The 25,578-nt window shown below is 39.8% G+C and overlaps 1 protein-coding gene across 1 annotated transcript in view; it reads left to right on the forward strand.

Moving 5' to 3' along the window:
- The window catches only part of LOC139327637 (calpain-14-like), a 41,690-nt gene that overhangs the window by 12,711 nt on the left and 3,401 nt on the right, over positions 1-25,578 (forward strand). The window contains exons 9-14 of the mRNA XM_070957514.1: positions 1,567-1,730; positions 4,943-5,118; positions 15,576-15,778; positions 17,068-17,104; positions 22,299-22,355; positions 23,810-23,867. Of these exons, the coding sequence (XP_070813615.1) occupies positions 1,567-1,730; positions 4,943-5,118; positions 15,576-15,778; positions 17,068-17,104; positions 22,299-22,355; positions 23,810-23,867 (695 nt within the window). The remainder of the gene's footprint in view (positions 1-1,566; positions 1,731-4,942; positions 5,119-15,575; positions 15,779-17,067; positions 17,105-22,298; positions 22,356-23,809; positions 23,868-25,578) is intronic.

The raw sequence follows: 25,578 nt of genomic DNA on the forward strand, positions 1-25,578 counted from the left end.
CACACGGAGCCATATCTGTGGGCATGTGAGCGTTGCCCTAGCTCAGCTCCAGTGTACAGGCACGTGCTGGCCAGCTGATTTTCAGGCCTTCTGGGCCCACCAGAAGTTGGGAAATGAGCCATTTCTGGCCTCCGGAGGGCCTCCAGGGGGGTGGGGAAGGCTGTTTTCATCCTCCCCAGGCTTCAAGAAAGCCTCTGGAGCTTGAGAAGGGTGAAAATCGGGCCCATCATGCCATTGCATGCCAAAAGTGGGAGGAGCCGGGGGGGCGAGGAACATTGAATTCTGGGGGTCACCCCTGCGTGTCCCCCAGGGGTGAAATGCTCCCAGATTGGACCGGACCGCCTGATCCGGTAGCGATGGCGGCGGGTGGTTCAGAGAACTGCTAGCAAAAATCCCTGCACCCCCGCCCCACCATGCCCTGTTCAGCTGCACAATCATCAGAGGCTTTTTTTTTTACTTTTCAAAGCATTTTTTCTACAACCTCTTCCGAAGAAAAAATGCTTTTAAAAGTAAAAAAAAAAAAAAAAAGCCTCTGATGATCGCGCAGATCATCAGAGGCTTTCCAAAGCATTTTTTTCTGCAACCTCTTGGCCAAAGAGGTGGTTAAAAAAAAATGCTTTGAAAAGTCTTTGGCAACTCCCAGCTGAGTTGCCTGATCGGCAAAGAGGTATTTTTTAAAACGCCTCTCTGACGATCCCAGCTGAGTTGCCTGATTGGCAGAGGCTTTTCAAAGCATTAGAAAAAATGCTTTGAAAAGTTAAAAAAAGGTCATATTAACCCCCCCCACAAAGCTACACCCACAGAACCGGTAGTAACAAATTTTACATTTCATCCCTGGTGACCCCCCCGCGCTCCCCTCGCCTTTGGCACGCGGTGGCAAAAAGGTTAGCAATCACTGTCCTATATGGAGTTTAGAGGAGATGAGATGAGATTTGAATCTAAAACTTATTATAAAATCAGACACATCTTACTCCAACCTATACCAATGAAATTCTTGCAAGTAGTTTATGTTTGGTTTAAAAAGGGCCATTTGTGAAAATCCAAAGCTTGTCACACATTTCCACATACATTCATACTTGTCATCACATATGCAATCACATGCATACATTTCACACAAGCATATGCACAATGGTTTCACACATATGCGCAAATGCACACACATACACGCTCCGTAACTACAGAGCCAGAAAGTTATTTATTCCATGTTTTCATATTATAGCATTTTTTACCACTAGGTGGCAATCTCAACATAGATTTTAATGTTATGCTTTTTGACAAATAACATTCACCAGGTAATTTTTCTTTGCTCTTGCCTTTTCACTCTTACAGTCACATTCATGTTTTAGCACTAATGATATGTCAGGCATTTTACACAAATCTGCATTTTGTTTTATCTTCTCCTTTGGTGACACCTATCCTCTTTATCAATGCTAATTAGACAAGGTGACAGGTGATTTTTTAAAAAAGGTAGGTTGTTGGCCATGCCATATAATCAAAGCCCTGTTCCTGGTTTATCTATCTGGTCATAAAACAAGGTGTTTTTTTTTTAAATTTCTTTAATCATAGGATGTCACTGGAAGACTTGAAAATTCATTTTGTGGATCTGATGATCTGTAAATTGACTCCTGATCTCATGAGTCAGGAAGATGGGAAAAAGTGGATGTGCTCTACGCATTTTGGCAAATGGATCAAAGGAAGCACAGCAGGTGGCAGATTGAAGAACTTCAGAGGTGAGACTTCCTGGGGAGATGAGGTTTGAAAAAATAATGCCTTGGTTTAAGGAGCTGTGCATCTGCTCCCTTATAATAATGTCTATGGAGCAACTTGAAGGCAATCATATAATATTGAATGATATGATATCAAAATGCTTAGTTAACTCCTGCTGAAGAATTCTTCTTAAACTATTTCTGTTGAATAATGATGTGCTTCAGCACGCACATCAGCTTATATGTGAAATTGCAAAAAAAAAAAAAAAAGTGATCCCCCCCCTCTTTGCAGAGTTGGTGGGCAGTTTCGTCACAAGCAGGAACTGATAAGAATATAAACCGCCTTCAGGTTTCAACAGATGTATTGCAGGTGGTCCATGCTTAACAATGGTAATAGGGACCAGAATGCCCATTGCTAAGTGATGCGGTCATAAAGTATGATGTTATGTGACTGCATTTGCTTAGCAACAACAATCCTGTTGTGATTGCAGGACCTCACTAAGCAAGTGACTAGGGCTTTTGACTTCCTGCCCGTTTCCTTATTTACTTTGCTTGTGGGAAGCAGGCCGAGAAGTTCACATGTGGCGATCACATGACCTGCAACAACTGCAACTTTGAGGATGAGATGTAAGTCCTCTTCATTCAGTGGCTTCAATTGTAACTTCAAATGAATGGTTGCTAAATGAGGACTATCTATCATTTATTGAGAGGCTCCTAAAGGGGAAGATGGCTTGAAATCTCCACAGGTTCTCTTTTACCGCAATTACTCAACCATCCCAATGTAGCCCCAAATCACTTTACTCTGTTTTGGATTCTGCAAATTGTTCCAAGTTTACATATTTACCTTCCACAATAACCCAGACAAAGGAACGGAGTGAAGCTCACAAGAGTTTTCATTATTTCCTCCTCCTCTTAAGCGGGGGAAAAAACACACAGTGCCAGGTTATTTATTGGGCTTTTGGTGTGGGATGGCAAAGCAGCTACTTCATGCATTTGTTGTTCCAAAACCAATGGCTCCAAACCCAATTCTGCCTTATCTTGATGGGTATTATAGATATTATTCAGTTTGATGCCATTTGATTCCAAACGGCTTTGGGCAAACCACAAAACACCAGACAATATAAAAAAATATAATAAAAAGCAGTAAATAATCTACCAGAGGGGGTTCTAGCCATCGAACCCCACAGTCTTGGAGAACAACCAGGTGTTTATGATCCCCAGAACGTGAACAGGATTGAAGCCATCTGATCCGCAGTGGAATCTTATTGCAGAGAACAGCTACTGTGGCAGAGAAGGAGCACTTCTTGGGTACTGATAGATGACATGGTTTAATTGGAAGAACCTCAAATGTGCCAACTTAAATCTTAAATTAGTTGGGCAGATGCCACCTCAAATATCCAAGGTTTATGCTGTATAGGGCTTTATACATCATAACCAGTACATTGAATCACACCCCAATGCAGGTTTGCAGAGAAAAGATGTCATATATCAGGGGTGAAATGCTACCAGTTTGGACTGGTTCACGTGAACCAGTAGTAAAAAAATGCTACTGGTTCGTGTGAACCGGTATTTCCGACGATCAGCTGGGCAATGATCAGCTGTGTCATGCGATTTATATTAACTAGAATTGTTAGATTTCCTGCTTTCTAGCTAATCTAAATTGTGTGGCTCAGCAGATTTCCCCCCCCCTCGCTGTTCTACTTACCTTTGCAGGCTCGGAAGGCTTCAAAATGTTACTTTTTTAGCACCATATGGGTACACCTCAGGTGCACATGCGCGCACTCGGTAGCAGACTCACAGAACCGGTAGCAGATTTCAGAGGATTTCACACCTGTCACATATGCATATCACTGCTATGCCATTGCATTCTGGACCAGTTGAAATTTCTCAGTGGTATTCAGTGACAGTCTCCTATAGAGCACAGTCTTCAAGCTGTGAAGTGTTTAGGGCATGAATGTCCATCTGAATACCTTCTCATCTGAGGAAAGGGTGCAACTTGCACATCATAGTTGCCATGTGTCCATCAAGCAGGAGCTGTGAATCCATGAAAGCCCCAAGTTGGGCACTACTTGGAATCCCCTCCAAGGCTAAAAATACAATATCCCCCTAAAGTAAGTTGTCCCAATAACTGTATCTATCCAATCTTGATGGAACTTAATCAAAGACTTCCACCACATTTAGATCCACTCAGCTTTGATGCATTGGGTCAGAACTGTCTTACTTGACTGGACTGGGGCTGAAGGATCTAATTGGGTATCATCAGCGTATGAATGATACCAAACCCCAAACTGGTGGATAAGCTCATCCAGCAATTTCACATACAGTACATGTTGAATAAGAGTTGGAGAAAATCAGACTTTTGTGGCACCCCGCAAAGGAGGAGTTGAGAACAGGAGTGTTTCTTCCATCTAACACCTACTAAAACCAGTCCTGAAGGAATGTAGAGAAGCACCATAAAATGTCCCCTCCCTCATTCCCAATCCTTCGAGCCAGTCCAGAAAATCAAAATTGTTATACACTATTTTCTAAAAATAAAATAAAATAATGGATTTGTAGGAATGGTAACAATTATTTAATTTCTTTTGTTTTATATTACCTGTGTGTTTGACATGTTGCTGTACGACCTATAGTAGATGGTGAAGGGCATTGATTGGGTAATAGTTTTTGCAGTCTCCTATTAGTAAGCAAAAGATTTCATAGTATTTACTATTTGCTGTGTGTTCCAATGTCTGTAGAAGTAAAGATGATAAAAGATACAGCTTCAAAAAGGATTTAGAACAATTGGAAAATATAAATGAAGCCATATGGAAATGGCTACAGTCTTTCTCAAAGTGTTTTGATCCTTCCAAATATTTTGGCTTGCAGGTTCTTTTATTCATGATTTGGCCATGTTCGTTAAAGCAAATGGGAGTTGCAGTCCAAAATATTTTGGGAGCACCAGATGGATAACATTCTCTTATGGAACTATATAACTGCTAAGGAAGACTTTTAGTTCTTTTAATGTATACAGTCTTACCTTGGAAAATATTTTTCTTGCTTGCTTATTTTAAGCCAGATCAGCTAGATCAATAAAACACTTTATAGTCTATGTGACATTTTTCTTAATGTTAGCTCTATTCCATTTTTGTGGATTTTTGTTGTTATGGTTAGCAGTCCCTTCACATAAATTTCACAACCAGACCACAGAATGACATTCTGGGGACTGAGGCCTGCATTTTTGTCCTTTCCTCCCTCAGGCTCTTTTTGGATGAATCCCCAATACTTGTTGAAAGTTTTGCAAGGCAACGGAAGCAAAAGATCTTTATACTCCTGCAGTGTGTTGGTGTCTCTGATCCAAAAACATAGTGGCAAACATCGGAATCGGGTCCCTCATTTGCACATAGGCTTATCACTCTATAAGGTAAAGAGAATTGTGCTTAAATGGGGGTTTGAATTGCTCAAGATGAAGAGAAGGAAGCTCCTTGGCTTTGTCAAGCAAATACTATAAAGATCAACTTCTTTTCCAATATGGGACTGTGATCTTAACCAACAGAGATGTCCCAGTTCCATCAAATAGGAGCTGAATATTTAGTCATTTTTTCTTTGCTTGAACCTTTTACTCTTTTTCTTTCTAGTTTGTATTTAAGTTTTCTTGTTGCAGTTAGAACTTGTAATAATATATTAAAAATATTTAGCTTTATAAAGATTGTTATTAAATTAAGATAAAGAGATGATAAACTACAAGCAGAAAAAAAAAGAAGGGCCAGGATTACAAGAATATCATGTAAAGAAAATATAGATAAGATCCTACACCCAAGTTTTGCATAGCAATCAAAACCTTTCCTGATCCTAGTAAACACACCAACATTTTCTACTATATTTAGCACAATTTCTTGTACACTTTAAAAAAGGTGCAAAGGGTTTTAAAGCAGGGGTGAAATGCTCCCAGATTGGACCGGATCGTCCGATCCAGTAGCTATCTTGGCCTGTAGTTCGGCGATCTGGTAGCAATGGCAGAGCGAAGCTCCGCCCACCCACCCAGGTGTCATTACTTCCTGGTTTTAACCAGGAAGTAATGTGTTTTTTACCTTCTGCATGTGCGCAGAAGGTTTTGCGCATGCGCAGAAGGTCTGCATGCGCATGTGACGCGCATGCGGTGCATGAGCCTCCGAAACGGTAAGGAAGGTAAGTAGATTTGTCTCCTGTTTTAAAGACAATGTAGGCCTAAACAACCCTCCCTGCAAAAGATTAATCAATAATGGTAGAGGGTCTGGTGGGTTGCTACTGGTTCGCCCCAGTTCAGGCAAACTGTTAGTAGCAGTGCCAAGAGGCTCTGCCCACCTGCCCGGACATCATCAAATACACTCTGCGCTTGTGCAGAAGTGGTGCGCGTGTGAGCAAACAGGTAGCAAAGGTAAGTGAAACCCACCACTGGTCTGGTTGATGAGTTTAGTGCTTTCATGTTCTGATTAGGTCTACCACTTAACAATTCTCACTTTTAAAAGCCTTGGTGTTTACTTGTTGACACATGTCCTTTCTCTTCCTTCTAGGTGGACCAGGAGGTATGTAGAACCTTTCCATCTTTTGTGTGTGTGGGAGGCACAGTTTGATACCATAGTTCTTATACATTACTTTCCCTTGCTTTTTTACCGAATTAAGGTTAAGCAGAAAATGTGCAACTAACTTCAATGAATGCAGCAAAACTGACTTTCTGCTGTATTAATTTCTGCTGTGAATATGATTTTCATTTATTCAGAGTCTGAATGTTGGAGACATGATGTTGAAGGTAGACAGTCTGAAGTGCAATAGACTTAAATTAGTAATGAAGAATATGTCTCAGTGATTGCAATGGATTTATTTTAAGTAAGATCATACATCATAAAATACGTGGGTATTTATGTGAAAATGTTGAAATATATTGCTTTCAAGGGGTGAAATATTCAGACTGAAATCTTAATAATTTTTGCTAGAAATTATTGTTGAAATTGTTCATAATCTTGATATATATTTTTTTGCTGTTCCAGATCTGAACACTGTCCAATGTGAGTGTTTAGATATGGCATTCAGGTGTATAGCATTCAGTACTCCTTGTTCTTATTTTAGATAAGTTACTTAGGGAAATTAGAAAAAAATGACTGTTAATGCCAAAGTGATTGAATACATTTCAAGATAATGCACTTTTATGACTTAATTAAGGATTAATGGCAATGTTCCTGGGATATGCCAAGAAGTAGTAGACAAGGTTGAGTGAGAAATGGTTTTATTACATTTTTTCCCCTTTCCCCCCCTTTCTTTTCTGGCTCTAATAATTATACATTCCTGGGAGATGTTCAACTACCTTTTTGGCTGATTTGTGGAAATTATTTGTAGATGCCACTAAATCGATATGAACATTTTTCTCCACTGCATATAGCTAGCCTTAAATAATAGTTCTGGGATACTTCATATCAAATAAGTTGAATTTTTCAAATACATGTAATAAATGTATTTTGGATGAGAAAAAGCTGCATTCAGGAGATTAGATGCCATTGTTCAGCAGAACAGCTTTTCCAAACATGAATATTCTCTAACATTTGATTTCCATCTCTCGGGATTATTAGTGAAGCCCCTGTAGTTTGGTGATTTCTGGAAGAGAAGAAATCTAATATTGTAATTGTTTTTCATGTTTTCATTTTTATTCAGAAATTGTAATTTTTCTTTATTCTTTTTTTCCTTTTCTGTTAGCTCCACTTTTCCCTAATATCATTTTTAGATACTATCAGAAACTGATCTGACCACATTCAGATTATCACCAAATTTATAATAGAATAGAATAACAGAGTTGGAAGGGACCTTGGAGGTCTTCTAGTCCAACCCCCTGGTCAGGCAGGAAACCCTATACCATTTCAGACAAATGGTTATCCAATCTCTTCTTAAAAACTTCCAGTATTGGAGCATTTACAACTTCTGGAGGCAAGTTGTTCCACTGATTAATTGTTCTAACTGTCAGGAATTTTCTCCTTAGTTTTAGTTGCTTCTCTCCTTGATTAGTTTCCACCCATTGCTTCTTGTCCTACCCTCAAATGCTTTGGAGAATAGCTTGATTCCCTTTTCTTTGTGGCAGTCCCTGACATATTGTCACACTGCTATCATGTCACCCCTAGTCCTTCTTTTCATCAAACTAGACATACCCAGTTCCACCAACCATTCTATATATGTTTTAGCCTCCAGTCCCCTAATCATCTTTGTTGTTCTTCTCTGCACTCTTTCTAGAGTCTCAGCATCTTTTTAGCATAGATTTTTACATAATATCTGTATTTTTTTCCAAACATGTTCATTTTACAAATCCATACATTAATGTAAAAGTGTACACATTTTCACTTACAATTCAAGTCCATTTTCATGTGCTTTGAAAATGGTTTGGAAAAGTATCATCCTCTCACAAGAATCTGTGAGAATGTGAACACAGCACCTCTGTTTTAGCAGCCCAAGCCCAGCAGGACCTCGGGGGAGGGAAAGTGGGCCCAAAGCCCGTGGAGACCCAGTGGGGCAGGAAGAGGGGGGAGATAGCTAGGAAGGGGCACTGCAGCATCCCTGCAGTTGGTCATATGGGCAAATGACTGCAGGGGCACTGCAGTGGCTCTAATTTCAAAACTGGGTCATAAGTAGCCTTTGGTGTGTGTGTGTGTGTGTGTGTGTGTGTCTGTCATAACATCGAACAGTCACTAAGTGACTGGTCATAAGTTGAGGACTACTTGTATGATTCCAGGCCAGGGGTGAAATCCAGAAGGTTCTGACAGATTCTGGAGAACTGGTAGCGGAAATTTTGAGCAGTTCGGATAACTGGTAAATACCACCTCTGGCTGGCCCCAGAGTGGGGTGGGAACGGAGATTTTGCAATCTCCTTCCCCTGGAGTGGAGTGGGAATGGAGATTTTGCAGTATCCTTCCCCTTTTTCAGTATCACCAAGTCACGCCCACAGAACTGGTAGTAAAAAATTTTGGATTTCACCACTGTTTCAGGCTAATGATCCATGAATTAATAACATATTCTGGACAGTTTTGCTTTAAATCAATACACTGGACAATATTTTTTTCAAAAGTTTTGTTTTCTGAAAAAATTTTGGTAATTATGATAGACCCCTTCAAACTGAATACAAATATAATTTCAGAATGACTCAATCACACAGGAATCTTGAGAAATGTGTGATTAACTTTTAATGACTATAATGTATTTAATTGCATTATGTTTCTGATGTACTGCATGAGGTCAAGAGGGCTAAAAGTGTTTTGCTGCTGATTTTTGTTTGTACTCAGTGTCTGAACAACAGTTATCCAGCACTGACTCCAGTTGCCCTGATACTGTTTTTCCATTGCGGCAATACGCTGGTGAAAACTTTCGCCATGTCTGTCACTGATTGCAACTAGATTTTTAGAAAAGAAGTTCAAGTATGGATGCAGAAAATGAATCTTTGGTAACATGTTGCACTTCATGGTCTTGTGTGCTGTAAGAAGTTTGTCAACCAGCTGAGTGTAGTTTGGTGCTCTGTAGATGCCAAGAAAAGTCTCAATATCCTTGAATGCGTTCCAGATTATTTTCTCTGGCCCCACTAACGGATCTTCAAACCACTTGTCATTGATAATGTCTCTGGTCTGTGGACCAACAAAAATGCCTTCCTTAATCTTGGCATTAGTTATTCTCGGAAACATGTCTCAAATAATGAAAACCTTCACTTTCCATGTTCATTGCTTTCACAACATTAGTTCATGCTTTATGTGAAGTGGAGGCAAAAATATCTTTATTGGGCAACAAGTGGTTCATGTACCATGTTTTTTTTTTTGTCCTGGAACAAAAATTCTTTCAAAGTGGCCTTTTATTTTTAATACAATGCAACTCTCTTGCACAGCTGTGCCATTTACGTATGTAACAACAGTACTTAATATACTCAGACTACATTCCAAGCAGTCAAATCACTACTTTTAGATATCCACAGATATTCCAGCTGTATTTGGTGCACTGGATGTGCTTCAACATCAGTTCCATGTTTTTGTTCTTTTATGTATGCAGCATAGCTAACAGATCCTGAAAGGTGCCCATTGCCATTGTGTAAGAAGACTTCAATAAAACAGCATGTGATAGCTTACAAGATTATTTATGTGATTAGCAGCCCAAAATCTATAAAATTAAGCCCAAGAGTGTTGAGGAAGCAAAATCTTTGTTGTTCAGTCCAATCTAATAACATCAAACTTTATTTAGAACAATACCAATGGGATAAAATAATCAACATAAAGCCAACAAACTCACCATCAAATCAGATCATAAATGGCGTAAAACTGTAGAACTGTAAAACTAGCCTGAGAATAGTCTGTAAACATAAAAAAGAGAGTGCATTAGTGCCAGGATGAAATCCATATCACAAATCTATATGCCACTGAAAGTCTCCTTGTGTATTTGTAGCCTTCAGTTGAGTGAAATGGTGAATCATTGAATAAACATATTTCAGATAGGCTAGTTAAAGAATGCACCCCAAATATGGAACCCATGGGACTGAGATTTGGCAGAATTGTGGTTGTTTCAGCACCACCATGCTCTAGTACCTCTGCATTGTCATGGTCAGCTGTGGACATATAATAATTTCTAACATTCTCTGCCAGCTTCCTGGCAGGAAGGAAGGTCAATGGGTCAGCAGGAAGTCAAAGATCACTCCCACTCCCACTGCTTTTTGCCTAACTGTGGTCATTCTGTTTGTCTATTTTGGCAAAGAACTATCTCTAAAATGGTGACCCAATGGGTTATGAATCACCTAGTAAGTAACTAAAAATCTTGGGTATATTATATTTCCATCTGGCAATGAAAAAATAATTAGGTGTCATATGAAGTCCTCTAATGAATGTGTTCCATTGGAATAAGAACTAAGATTGATTTTATCCTAACAAGATAAATCAGACTAAAAACTGTTGCCATATAGGTTAGGGCTACTTTTATGGTAAGAGCTAAAGTAATAACAAAATATTGCAAATCTGAACGTCCTGCCCTCTGCTTCACTTTATCTTACTGTGTGCTAGGGAGGGTCTGTTTGAGATGTTTACTCAAATTAATTTTTTGGCCCAGGCTCATGCCCCTCTTATCTGACTGTTGTCTTGGTTGCGGCTCTTTCTACTGTCCTTCAAAGTCATTACCTATTCCTTCTACATTTTTGCCTTTTATTTATTTATTTGATTTATATATATTAATAGAGTCATATATACATGATTCTAGATCATGTATGTGAGATGATGTAGGATTGACTATCAACAGTAAGGGAATCAGTAATAATGAAATATGATGCAAATCAGCACTTAGTAGGACAGCAATGAAGACATGGAAAAGATACAATGACAAGTCACTAACTATAAAGAACCAAATTGTCCAGACAATAGTTTTCCTTGTAGTACTCTGTGGAATTAAGGAAAATTGGATTTTGAAGATGCAAATGGAAGGAGCAATGACACTTTTGAAGTTTTGTGATAGAGGAGACTCTCGGGAATACTACAGGTAACAATAAAAATCTACAAATGGATCATAAAGCAAGGCAGTCAGAGTTCTTACTCAAGGCATTAATGACAAGGCTCAAACTATCATATTTGGCATACATTGTGCCCAGGTTTTCAGCTTCTTGAAGGCCATAACGGTAGGAAAATGGAAAGATAGAGAACAACTTGCAGCAAGTTGGATAGACTTTTTAAATTAAATCCAGTTTACTGCATACAGCCTCCCTTAAATGAGCTTGCATTTAATGAACGACAAAACTCAAATCCCAAAGAGATTGTGCAACTTGTCAAAAGCACTCAAGGTTTATTAAGGTTTGAGAGTAGTACACAAATTCAAATTCTGACAACCCTCCAAATGTTCTGAAATTTTACTTCAGATTTAATGAGAATATTCTGTTCCTGAGTGAACCCACCAGGCTTTTGTGCTTTAAAAACTAAGCTCTACATGTTGCTTTGCTGTGAAACCTGTCAGGCTGTCATTGCTTCCCATAGGCAGCTCTTAAGGCTATAGGGGATGGCTAGCTACATTATCCAGCTAGAGCAGGGAAACCAAATCTATTTGTCTTTCATGTGGCACTTTGGACCAATTGGGAGACAGCACTTTGCCATTTAAGCTCATTGAAGCTTGGAGCCAGAGACTGCTAAGAGGTAATTTCAGACATGTATTGAACATCAAGATTAATATAGTGAAGTACAAAACCAAGAGCAGTTTTAAAATTGGAAATACAATGAATCACAGCATTGACCAAAGCATAAATGCTTTGCATTTAATATATGATGCATTCTAAGGGGCAACCCCACCCTCTTAGCAGATGATAAATGGCTCCATTAGCAAGAGAGAAATACAACGAGAGTGAGGGAGAGGGCAAAAGTTGCTCTGCAAATGCTCTTGTGGTAACAAAGTCCATTGGAGAGTAAAATGTCAGAGTCATTGTGAGGTATGGCTGGCTCCGGGAGGCTCCATTTTTCTTAGCCAATGTAATTATTGATAGTCTTTCTGTGCTGAGTATTCTCTTTAGTTGTTGGTGATAGAAATGCCTAATCAGAGGGCACGTTTTTCCTTTATCTTTATCTTTTATTTGATTTGTATACCACCCTACTCCCGAAGGACTCAGGGCGGTGAACAGCCAACAATAAAATACATAAATACACAAAATTTAAAAACCCGATAAAATCAAATTAAACTTTTTGGCCCAGACAAATTAAAATACCCCAATAATTTAAAAACAGATTAAAATTTACATATTTAAAAAGGGAAGAGATCAGGCCAAGCCCGCTTGATGGAATAAAAAGGTCTTCACAGCACGGCGGAAGGAGCGCAGATCCGGGATCCTCCGTATCTCCGGGGGGGAGCTCATTCCAGATGGTAGGTGCCCCCACAGAGAAGGCTCTCCCCCTAGGGGCCGCCAGTCGACACTGTTTGGCTGACGGCACCCGGAGGAGTCCCTCTCTATGAGAGCGTACTGGCCGGTGGGAGGCTATTGGTGGTAGTAGGCGGTCCCATAAATAACCAGGCCCTAAGCCATGGAGTACTTTAAAGGTGGTAACCAAAACCTTGAAGCGCACCCGGAAGACCACCGGGAGCCAGTGCAGCTCACGCAGGAGAGGTGTTACATGGGAGCGCCATGTCGCTCCCATTACCACCCGCGCGGCCGCACTCTGCGCCAGTTGGAGCCTCCGGGTGCTCCTCAAGGGGAGCCCCATGTAGAGAGCATTACAATAGTCCAGGTGGGAGGTGACGAGGGCATGAGTGACCGTGCGTAACGAGTCCCGATCCAGAAAGGGACGCAACTGGCGAATCAGGCGGACCTGATAAAAAATTCTCCCGGTCACGGCCGTCAAGTGCTCTTCTAAAGACAGCCGTGAATCCAGGAGGATGCCCAAGTTGCGAGCCCTCTCCGTGGGGGCCAATGATTCGCCCCCAATAGTCAGTGATGGCGTCAACTGGCTATATCGGGACATCGGAAACCACAGCCACTTGGACTTGGATGGGTTGAGCCTGAGCCTGTTCCTCCCCATCCAGATCCGTACGGCCTCCAGGCACCGGGACATCACTTCAAGGGCATCGTTGGACATCGTTCCTCATGGTCATATGCAATGCTCAAACTATATCTACAGTTGTAATTCTAAGGATGCCTACACAGAAGTAAGTCTGGTTAAGCTTAAGGGAGCTTTCATGGAACAAACAAGAACAGGAACACTGTGAAGAATATAGACTTGGTATCAGTGGTGGGTTGCTACCGGTTCGCCCCGGCTTGGGCGAACTGGTAGCAGCAGTGGCAGGAGGCTCCGCCCACCCACCCGGATGCTTCTGTGCATGCACAGAAGTGTTGCACATGTGTGCGAGCGTGCGAGTGCCCGCGTATAAACCAGTAGCGACAGGGTTTTCCCCTGCTTGGTATTCTTGGGTTTCATACAAAAATGGAGCTTAATATAATTTGAAAACATTTGGATTGCCCGATTATTGACATTTTTAGTTCTCGTGTTCACTTGCGTCTGATTCTCAGAGAGTACCTGGACAAGTCTTTGCAGTTTTGTTGGCAGGTTTTTTCAAAAGTCGTTTGCCATTACCTCCTTCCTAGGGCTGAGAGAGAGTAACTGGTCCAAGGCCAGCCTGCTGGCTTTGTGCCTAAGGTGGGACTAGAACACCAAACTATCTGTTGCATAATCCTGACCATAATAGACATAGTATTGAATTGTTGATGGATTTCTTTCTGGTGCTCCAATTGTAGTCAGGCATGGTGCATGATGTGCAATCAAGCAGAATATGCCAACTAGACGTGGTACAAAATGCAGCAACTTCAGCAATGACGCATATATCCTGATACAGTTAGATGAACTTACTTTGTGAATAACTTACTCATACTTTGTGAACTGCATTGGCTGCCATTTGGCTTCTGGATGCGATTCAATATGCCAGTTGTCCCCTTTAAAGACCTACAAAGCTCCAGACCTGATCTGATGGATCACCTTCTCTTGTATTTATCTGCCTGTCCAGCCAGTTCAAATAGATTCAACCTTCTCCAAGTCCTGCCTACAAGGTCTTGGAGAGTCTCTTGGAAACTGCTCTGAGCTGATTATTCAGAGGGCCTAAAACTGTACCCAAAGAAAGCATAGGGCAAGAGGGAAGGAAGTGAAACTGAGGAAAGACTAACATGGGGAGATGAGTAAAATGGCTCAAATATTTGTTTGTTTCAGCCGTAAAGGTTTAATTTCTATTAAAACATACCCTATGCATTTTAGAATATTATGGAGGCTGGATTGATATTCTAGTCATAGGGAGTAAAAAGTGTCAGGAGAAGGAAGAAACCCTGACCATTCCCAGCAGGGGTGGGTTTCACTTACCTTTACAAGTGCGCACGCTCACTTTGCATGTATGCTGTCTGCGCATGCGCCCAGTCTTCGGTACATGCGCTTTGCTCATTTGTGCACCTTCCATGCATGCACCTGGCCTTGAAAACGTGCCTAAATAGCACAACTTGGAGCCGGGGTCAGGGTTGAAATGCTCCCGGTTCGGACCAGATCGCCCAATCTGGTAGTGATGGCGGCGAGTAGTTCGGAGAACCGATAGCAAAAATCCCTGCGCCTCCCCCCCATGCCCAGCTGAGCCGCGTGATCATCAGAGGCTTTTTTAAAAAACTTTTTAAAAGCATTTTTTCTACAACCTCTTCAGCCGAAAAAATGCTTTTAAAAGTAAAAAAAAAAAAAAAGCCTCTGATGATCGCACAGCTCAGCTGGGATCGTCAGAGGCTTCTAAAAGCATTTTTTTCTACAACCTCTTCAGCTGAAGAAAAAAAAAAGTTGGCCACGCCCACCCAGTCACATTACCCCCCCCCCCACCAGTGAAAACTGGCTGAATACCACCTCTGTTTCCCAGTGAAAATCTGCCACCCTTCACTTAATATTAATGTTTTTAAATATTCCAGCATGGCTTTTAGTGTTGCATTTTCATCTAGAAATATCTAGAAATGATCTCCAGCACCTGTTTTTAATACAGGAACAGGATGGTATGTATATTTGTTCCCAGAGCCTGAGCCAACATTGTGAGCAGCATAAACATGTAAACCTTCATCTCCCTTCTATTACTTTTTTTTAAAAAAATCTCAGTCATCATGAGAAATGGCTGGCTTGAGTTAAATTTTAAATTGATTTTAAATTGGGTTGTTTTAATTTACGGCCAAAATATTTAATTATTTTAATACTGTTTTTTAAATTTTGTATGCTCTGTTTTTTACTTTGGCTGTTCACCGCCCTGAGTCCTATTTGGAGAAGGGCGGTATAGAAATGGAAACAAACAAACAAACAAACAAACAAACAAACAAATAAATAAATAAATAAATAAATAAATGCCCTTGATTTATTTTCTTGTTTTATTTTTTAGTCCCACGATAATAATAAAAAGCTGCCTCCTTCTTTCTTCGTCTGGAATGCACCTTTGGGTCAGTCGCTCTTTGTGAATAATCGAGAAGTGACTCAGGATTTCCGCCTCCCTCCTGGGACTTATGTGGTGGTTCCCTCTACCTTGGAACCTCATCAGGAGTCAGAGTTCATCTTGCGAATCTTCTCCAGAAAGCACAGCTTGCGGTAAGAACTCCTTTCTTAATTTGCAAAGACCATCCTAACAGCCGGACTTCTTATTTTTAATTCCTCCTGTGCATTTCCAGCAAAACCTCTGTGCCTCCCTCTTCAGTTCTGCTTCCTTTTATCTCCTTTTTCACCACATTCAGAGTTTCGTTTCTTCAAACATGCTAGCATGCTGTAAAGTGCCAGACACACTGAGGTTGGTAATAAGGTAATCAGTAGATCTTTTGGTGCAGATTTCTGGCCTGTATGAAATACTCTGCATTTTAAAGAACCCAGAGAATTGCTATCTGGATGTGGATACCAAAGAAGTAAAAGAGTTCTGAGATGAGAAATTGGTTTAGAATAACAATGGAACTCACAGTCCTCCGAGACTCAATCCACTGTGGTTATCCAAAGCTGTCTTAACTTTACTAGAACAATTTGGAAGAGGGTGTCAGAAAGATTTGCTGATCTACCACAATCAGGCTTCCATTAGTGCTCATCTGAATCAGCCGCATGAGCAACCTAAAAGTCCTCCGTCATTTGTGAGTCTCAAAAATCACTCGTGCAGCCTGCTATGTGAGCATAGGTTGCTGATGCCTCTCTTTGATTGTCCTCCTGTACTGCACCCTCCATCTCTTACTTATGTCATTGCTATGGTTGTCCAAGGAAAGACAATAGACAATCCACAAATGAATTTCCTTGTGTGCTCTTGCCTCTAGTACTGGCTTCATCAAGGTTGTTGAAGAAGCGGTGGCTCTTCTTAAGAATCTTGATCAAGACTGTCTCTTGGTGAAGTGGAGGGCCAAAATTAAAATCTCTTTCTACTAAAGATTTTGTTATATAGGTTTTCTGCATGGAAAGAGAAAAAGGAGATAAATGGCATTTGTCAATGTACATGTGTTGCCTATGTATACTTTAAAAAGTATACGTGCACTTCTTGTAGTGAATTCTACTATAAAAAGCACAGGATATATGAAAGTTTCTCTCTGATAGTAATTTCCTGGGTGGTCTTCCATTTCCAGTCAGAAATGGATGGGTGCTATTAGTTGTATTGTCTTCAAGCAAGGTCAAATCACAGAGAAGCCAAAAATTAGAATATCATGTCCTCCAGATTTGTGGGTTTTATGAAATAGTTTTTTAAATCATATTTTTATTAAAGTTTAAAAATCTAAAATATACTTTGAAGCAAGTTAAAATAACAGATCTCAAGATCAAGATAAAATAAAAGATCTCAGTCTAGATAAATCATGACACTTACTTCATCATTCTAACATTCATGGTGGTTTCTTTCTTCTTTTTTTTAAAAGTGAATTGGGTGGAGACTCGAGCTGTGTCCTTTCAAAGGTGAGATGTGATTAGGAACCATGCCGTATAGCTACTACTTTGTTTCTGTCTCTTGTTCTTTTCTGCTTAACTGCTCTCAGAGGCATAACCTGAATGGGGATGAGGCCGTCAGTGAGCTAGATTTACAAATGGATTCTGATTGTCAGTCGTGACACCTGAATGTCAGAATAAAATTTAGAGAAAAAGTAGGAGTGATTGAGCAGACCTTGCGGTATGCTTTTAAAGGGTAGCAGAAAGCAAAGGAAATATAACTCATAGTACTTCATAATGTGGAAATGGCAACAGAAGATCTCTCCTTCATCACTCATGTGCAGTGAATATTTCTTTTGACTTAAACCATAATAGCTGATCAAGAAAGAAAATCTTGAGAACTCACTAGCTAAATGCCACAGGGACCCAAAACACACACACTGTCTCTTACTAAACTGTGGCTAAGGTAGAATAGATAAATAGATTGCTATTGAGAATAGCATCATTTAATCTCAGTTTTAAAAGAACAGTGAAGGGCTGCTAACATGCTTTCTGTCCAAATTTGAAGAGGCAATGAGGCTGTTTAAACTTCCTGGGGATGTTGACCTTGAGATTTAAGTCAATGTCTTTACCTCTATTCATCTGTTTCAACATTAAAATCTTTGTATACATTGTTGGGGACCAAATGTCATATGCTTTTATACTAAGGGTGGGGAACCTTTTGAAGCTAAGAGTCTCACCTAAAAAAGAAAATCATCTGCTTTTGTTGCCAAAGTTCAGGAAAGGGGATTTTCAAGAGGCTGAAGATATTGTATGGATCAATAAGGCAATTGCTATCCGTGAATTGCAGAATATGGCTGGTGTTGAAGACTTAGATGGCTATCTCATGAGCTTAAACACATTTATGGAGAATCAATAATGCATCTAGGGCAGGATAGTTTTTGATTCTTCCAGATTCTGAGGCTTTACATTGTATACATACATAATTAGAACTGGGGAGTCAGTGTCATATAGTGATTAAGGTTTTGGACTAGGACCATGGAGACTTAAGTTCAAATCCATCTTTAGCCATGGAAACTGTCTGGTTAACTTGGGATCAACTACTAGCCCAGATTCACACATTTTACTTGTAGGGAAAAATGAAAGAGGGAGTACTATATGTATACTGCCTTGAACTTCTGAGAAAAACTTCTAATAAATAAATATGATCAGATACAAGTTGCTGACAGTAACTTGTAGGGAAAGTCTATTTTCGAACAAAGGTGAATATGCAGGTCCCAAGATAATGTTGCCGGAACCAATCTGTGTCAGTCACTGGGACCAGAGATTTAGTCTTCCAAATTTTCAGACTTGTGATGGAGCTCATCCTCAGGGAACTTCTCTCTCCCTCTCTCCCTCCCTCTCTCTCTCTCTCTCTCTCTCTCTTTTTCCTCTCTCCCCCTCCCTCCCATCCTGTCCAGAGTGCTTTTGGGCTATTCTATGTGTGGTATTTATATGGTGCGTGGTTGTATGTGGCTTTTTACTTGCTGATTGGGGTGTTGATATTAAGTCATTGGCTGTTGTTTCTTTGTGCTGCCAAATCTTTCCTCCTAAGTACTTGATGATGGTAAATCAGCACTCCTGTTGACTGATGAGGGGCCCATTTCCCAGGCTTCAATAATTTCCCTGGCTGTTTTTGTGCCTGCTCATCCAACAATCTTAGTAACTACAAAATTGAATGTATGTCCTTGTTCATTGCAATGAAAGACTACAAATGAGTTCTGGTCTCCTTGTCTGACCACTCACTTGTCTTCTTGTAATCTGGTGGTTAGTTTCCTCCTCACCTGTCGCAGTGTCACAGTGGAAATCCATGCAGGGGATCCAGTACATTTCATTGAAAGTATCTCCTACCTCCAAGCATTACAATGTATAATTTATCCTCATATAGTAGCCTCTAGGCCAGTGGTTCTCAACCTTCCTAATGCCGCGACCCTTTAATACAGTTCCTCATGTTGTGGTGACCCCCAACCAGGGGTGGGTTCTAAATTTTTTTACTACCTGTTCTGTGGGCGTGGCTTATTTTGTGGGCATGGCTTGGAGGTCATGTGACTGGGTGGGCATGGCTAGCTGGTCATGTGACCGGGTGGCCATGGCTATGTGTATAGGGACTACTCAGAGGGCTGAAAAAAGTCATTTCTGACAGGTCCTCGCACTTTTGACTGGTCCTCACACTTATGACCATCCTCACATTTATGCCCGTGCAGCATTCTTAACAACCATGTCACTCATTTCACAACTGCTTCTCTTCACCATGGTGACAAGATAGGGCAAAAACGTAAAATGTGAGGACAGTCGTAAGTTCGAGGACTGGTCAAAAGTGCGAGGACCAGTCAGAAATAACTTTTTCAGCCCTCTGAGTAGTCCATATGCACAAAAGGACTACCCAGAGGGCTGAAAAAAGTGATTTCTGACAGGTCCTCGCACTTTTGACCAGTCTTCGCACTTATGACTGGTCATCATTTATGCCCATTGTAGCATTCTTAACAACCGTGTCACTCATTTCACAACTGCTTCTCTTCCCCATGGTGACAAGATAGGGCAAAAATGTAAAATGTGAGGACAGTCGTAAGTTCGAGGACTGGTCAAAAGTGCGAGGACCAGTCAGAAATAACTTTTTCAGTCCTCTGAGTAGTCCATATGCATAAAAGGATACAGCAATAGAGAGGGATGAAGGAAGGGAAGGGAAGGGAAATTAGAATAGGAGTGAGGGTAAGAGAGGGAGGAAGAGAGGAGGAGAAGGAGAAAGGAAGAGGAAGTAGGGAGGAGAAGAAGAGGGTGAGGAAGAGAAAGTAAGAAGGAAAGAAAAGAGAGAGGTGGTAGGTTTGAGGAGAAAGATTGCTGTACAATAAAAAAGATGAAAGGGAAGAAAGCCAATCCCAAACAAATATAAAGATATTAAGATAAAGAATGAATTGTTAAACTTTAAAGAATAAAAGAGAACAAATATGAATAAATAGCAATAATTAGAAACACACATACAAACATACAATGTATTTTCTTTGAACAGAGTATTTGGCCGGTTCATAAATTTAAACAGTGTTTAGTCATTTCAATTAAATTTACAATTTCTATATTTCCTTTTTGCCATATTTATTCCTCATCTATTTTTGTAAAAAACCAATATTACCCTTCATCCTCATCTCTAATCTTAATCAAATTCAATTTTTCCCTTCTATTCTATATTATACCCCTTCCCATTGTCATCTATTTTTATATCCATCCTCACATTGGTTAATTATTAATATTACAGTTGTTTAATATAAATTCAACATTTTAATATAAATCAATTAGTTATATAACTACCTTTTTTGTATATTAATCAATATGAACATGAATATTCCAATTATTTTCATGCAATCCAATTTCTTACAAATCAATTAATTATATTTACCAATAATAATAAACCAAATAATTTCCCCCATATATTCCTCCAAACCACAACTTAACCATTTCTGCTTTCAACACAATATACAATTAATAGTATCTCAATTATTACAATTCCCTAGTTAAATAGAGCTTTTTTCTTTTGTGTTTTAAAATCTTGAACTCTCCTCTTTTGCCCTAAATTTCCCATTGTTTGCACCTACTTTTTTTGGTGAGGAAAAAGAAAAGAAATCTGCCTGCCTAGTTTTCCAACATTGCAACAACAGCAAAGCCAACAGCCTGCTTTACTTCCAGTTTCGTTTTTCAGCATAGCTAGGGGAAAAAAAATCTGCACTCTTTGCAAGCAAAGAGTGCAGATTTTTTTGCTGCTTGCTTTGCAAGCAAGCAGCAGAGCTCTGAACCCTAAGCAAAACAGCTGGGAGCAAATCAACTGAGGGTCAGGAGCCGATCTAATCAAGAGCTAATTAGCCTATGCTGAAGCTCCGCGGGCCAATAAAATTACAAAAAAACACCGAAACATTTGTTAAATTGCTGGCTCCCCTGCCCCTCGCCCACCACTATTTATTGGCAATAAATAGTGGTGTGGAGGGGCGGGGCAAGCCAGCAATTTAACAAATGGTTCGGCTGCATCACTGGCTATAGGGCGACCCTTTGAAGCCCCGCGGCAAGAATTTAAACTGTTTTTTTCCCTCTAGCCATCAGAGGCAGCAATAGATTGGGAGTGGGCGGGGTAAGCGAACGGCCGGCGATCCAACAGAGCAGAGAGTGAGGGTGAGTGAAGGCATGGGGGGGTGAGAGAGGGCTTTGGCGACCCCTGTGAAATGGCCGTTCGATCCCCAAAGGGGTCGCGACCCCCAGGTTGAGAACCGCTGCTCTAGGCAGAGTGTGATGCCTACTTTCAGATCTTGGAAAGTGCATTCTACTGCTTCCAAAATGTTTTTGATGTATGGCATGGTGTGCCATGTACCGTGTTTCTCCAAAAATAAGACCCTGTCTTATATTTTTTTTTAACTCTGAAATAAGCGCTTGGCCTTATTGCCATGCGTTCCAAAGCCCGATTGGGCTTATTATCAGGGAATGTCTTATTTTGGGGGAAACAGGGTAGTTGGTCTTGTACCTTGTTTCTTCCTTTCTCTCCCTATCGTGTTGTGTAAACATCTTGTAATAAATACTTGTGGGTACCCATTCTGTCTGAATTGTTCACATAGATATCTGCTCTCCAGTTGTTTAGCTTGCTAGGCACTACAATGAGTTCTATTCTGGGTAGAGAATTTTGGGAGTTGAAGTCAGTGGTGGGTTGCCCCCGGTTCGCACTGGTTCTATAGAACCGGTAGTAAAACTGGCGGGAGGCCCCGCCCACCAACCCTGATGTCACCAAAATGCTTCTGCGCATGCGCAGAAGAGCATGCAGCCCCCCTGCCTACCAGTAGTAAAGGTAAGTAGAACCCACCCCTGGTTGAAGTCCACATATCTTAAAGTTACTAAATTGAGTAACACTGTGGTAGAGACTAATTTGGATATTCTTGACATGATTGTTCACCCAATGATATTTTCATATGCAATATCAATGTCAAATGTCACTTGAAATATTAGTGTCATAGGCAGGTGTTTTGTCTTTGCTGGATAGGAGCACTTTTTGCACTTGTTTTTCTTAGAAGTACATCTGTAGTCATTAAAGCACACAATGCTTCTGGTTCAGCTTATTGAATATATTGCATATTCTGTATTCTATAAATCTCATATTGGTCCAGCCTGAAAATTCCCCCTTCCATCTGTTTAATTTTTGTTCTATTCTTTATAGGAAATAGTTGATAAACATGAAGATTGTGAAGAATTTTTCTCTAAGTACTTTGATCAAGTGAGTATCCTTTCTGGTACATCTGAGGACTTTTTCTGAACATGCCTGACCAAAAACAGTTTCTCAGAAAAAATATGGGTTTTCCATTTGTCTGTTGGTGTGTAACTATTAATTAAATGAAATATACTCTAATTGGGTTCACATAGCAAACTAAACCAGAAAATGGTTCGTGTGGGTTTTCTCTGCTATGTAAACTTAGCCCTTATGTTTTAAAAACTATGGATTTGTGCTTAGTATGTTGCATGAAACCAGGCAATTTTGGTGAATTTAACCATGATTAATAAACCACGGCTTAGCCTGAAGTGTAAACCACCTCTTTGATAATAATTAAATTCTTGTAGATTCAATCATCAATGTCTGATAAGAAAAAAAAATGTCCTTCTCCAGTGTCAAATGTCAATATCCCTTAATTGCACGTTGTAATCACTGAACCCAGAATGTCATAAATGGACCATCCCATCTGGTAGCACACATTGGGATGTTGAAGACGTCAGGTTCAAACTCCAAGTTGGGTATCGTGTGGTGGATCTGAAATCCAGATAGGCATAGCTAGTTTTTTTTTTTTTTTAATTTGATTTATATGCCGCCCTTCTCTGGAGACTCAGGATGGCTTACAATGCGCTAAGCAATAGCCTTCATTCTTTTGTATATTTTATACAAAGTCAGCTTATTGCCCCCACAAACTGGGTCCTCAATTTACCTACCTTAGAAAGGATGGAAGGCTGAGTCAACCTTGAGCCTTGGCGAGATTCGAACCTGCAGTAATTGCCGGCAGCTGTTCTTAATAACAGGGTGCTTTAGACCACTGTACTACCAAGGTTCTTGCTGAAAGTATAGCAACAGATAGATCAATGGTCTTGCTTGGTATAAACTCCTGACCTTCGCACCTTCTGCCGCGAATTAAAAACATGGCTGTTTACATCGCCCAACCTGGACTGAGGGGGTTTGATTATTTTAATGGGTTTTAATATATGTTTTAAATTTATATTTATACATTTATGTATTTTATGTACAAATCACATAAAATAAATAATTAATAAATAAAAAATAAATGAACTAAAAAACTATATGACCAATAGAGGACAGTAACAGTACAGAAAATCTGAAGGTTTGGTTTTTATTAGGATCCACTGGGATTTCTGCAGCCCAGACATAGTATGTCTAAAAGAAGACAGATTGTATATGCTTGAACAGAATAATATTTTTAATATATCATTGTCTAATAGATGGAGGAAAGATGGGACAAAATTAAATTAAATTAAATTGAGAATCATAAACCGTTATCTTTTATTGCTTTGACATAATTCAAAAATGGATTAAAAAAACCCCCTCAGCTTTCCATATTTTTAAAAAAGATAACAGGACTACTGCCTATCTTCCCTTCCCCGTTAGTAATTTTAGATATAAAGATGTTAATCACTGGATTTTCTATAATTTTGCCTCCCCTGCTTTAGTATCCTGAAATAAACGCAGTGCAGCTGCAAAGGATCCTAAACAGCATTGCATGGACAAGTATGTCTGGTATGGGATTCTAAAACTCACTATGTATTTTATACACATTTTCACACAAACCTACATGAAATCTATGAGTGATGCAGGCAGTGCACTTTCCATTCATCCATATTTTAAGTATTTTAACTGCTTTAAGGGCTTTTTAAGTAGGAAAGTAGGCGAAATATTTTAAATCAATAAATATATAGGTTAGTCTCACAGGTTTTTAAAAGCGAATGGGATTTAATTTCCCCTTTATCCTTCATAGCACAGGGTCTTGTGTTACAGATGTATAAACTGCAACATTTACATGCTCTTAATAAGACTATCGTTTTTAATGCAAAGGAACTCATATTCCTGTAGTGCAAGTTTAGTAATGATGCTTTCTTCATGGGAGAAGGGCTGCAAATTAGTGACAGTTCCTGTATGTAAGTGCAAATGCATTCATAGTGTCAGGAAAATCTACTTCTATCTTATCATATAAACTACAGATGTTTATATAGGACAGTGGTGTCAAACACATGGCCCGTGGGCCAGATGTGTCACACGCTGGCCACGCCAATGCCCAGTTTAGCAAAGGGGGGAAAAGTTGCAATATGTCACATGACACCGCCATGATGATGCGAGTTTGACACCCCTGATATAGGGGCTGCCACAAAGAAGAGGGGGTCAAGCTATTCTCCAAAACACCTGAAGGCAAGACAAGAAGCAATGGGTGGAAACTAATCATGGAGAGAAGCAACCTAGAACTAAGGAGAAATTTCCTGACTGTTAGAATAATTAATCAATGGAACAACTTGCCTCCAGAAGTTGTAAATGCTCCAACACTGCAGGTTTTTAAGAAGAAATTGGAAAACCATTTGTCTGAAATGGCATAGGGTTTCCTGCCTAAACAGGTGGTTGGACTAGAAAACCTCCAAGGTCCCTTCCAATCTGTTATTCTATTCTATGTAGATAGTCCTTGATTTATGACCACCATTCGAACCAGAACTTTGATTAGTAAGCAATGTGGTCATTAATTGTGTCAATTTTGCAACCTTTTTGTTTTTTGCCATGGTAGTTAAGCAAATCACATTATTGTTAAGTGAATCTGACTTTGCTTGTTGGAAGCCAATGGATTCAAATGCATTCCGTGTGCATGGTAATTCATTTATTTAAGTTTATACCTCAGTCTTCCTCAAGGAGTTCAGGATAGCATGCCAAATATCCCCTTCTATTTTTTTTTCTCCAAGCATCAAATCTAAATTGAGCAGAATCCCAAGGATAAGCCAGTGAATGCATTATTTCTGGTGGGACTGGAGGTAGACTTGAGATTTCAGAGCCCTAGTTTAAGATCTTAATTATTATCTGTCTATCTCTACTCTTTTCTTACCCTGTTACATGCCTTACATACAGTATGTTCCTTTTAAATTTATGACAGCAAAAATCCTTATATTAGTTTTCCCAACTTTCATAACTTCTCGATGTGTGGTCTTCAGTACTCAGAATTCCCTACCCAAGCATGGGCATTGTTGAGAATTCTAAGAGTTGAAGTCTATACATTTGAAAGTTGGCAAGAGTGCAAAAATCCAAAGACATTTGGGTTTCTACTGGAATTTTTAATATGATTGCTTCTCTTCATTATATTGCAAATGTTTGTGCATTTGATATGCTAGTATTTCATGTTTATTATATACTGCTCAAAAAAATAAAGAGAACAGAAGCAAAAGACATCCAAGATCTGAATGAATGA

The sequence above is a fragment of the Pituophis catenifer genome, unplaced genomic scaffold (assembly GCF_029215685.1).
Source record: "Pituophis catenifer annectens isolate HBS135680 unplaced genomic scaffold, rPitCat1.0.hap2 SCAF_1, whole genome shotgun sequence".
Lineage (NCBI taxonomy): Eukaryota > Metazoa > Chordata > Lepidosauria > Squamata > Colubridae > Pituophis > Pituophis catenifer.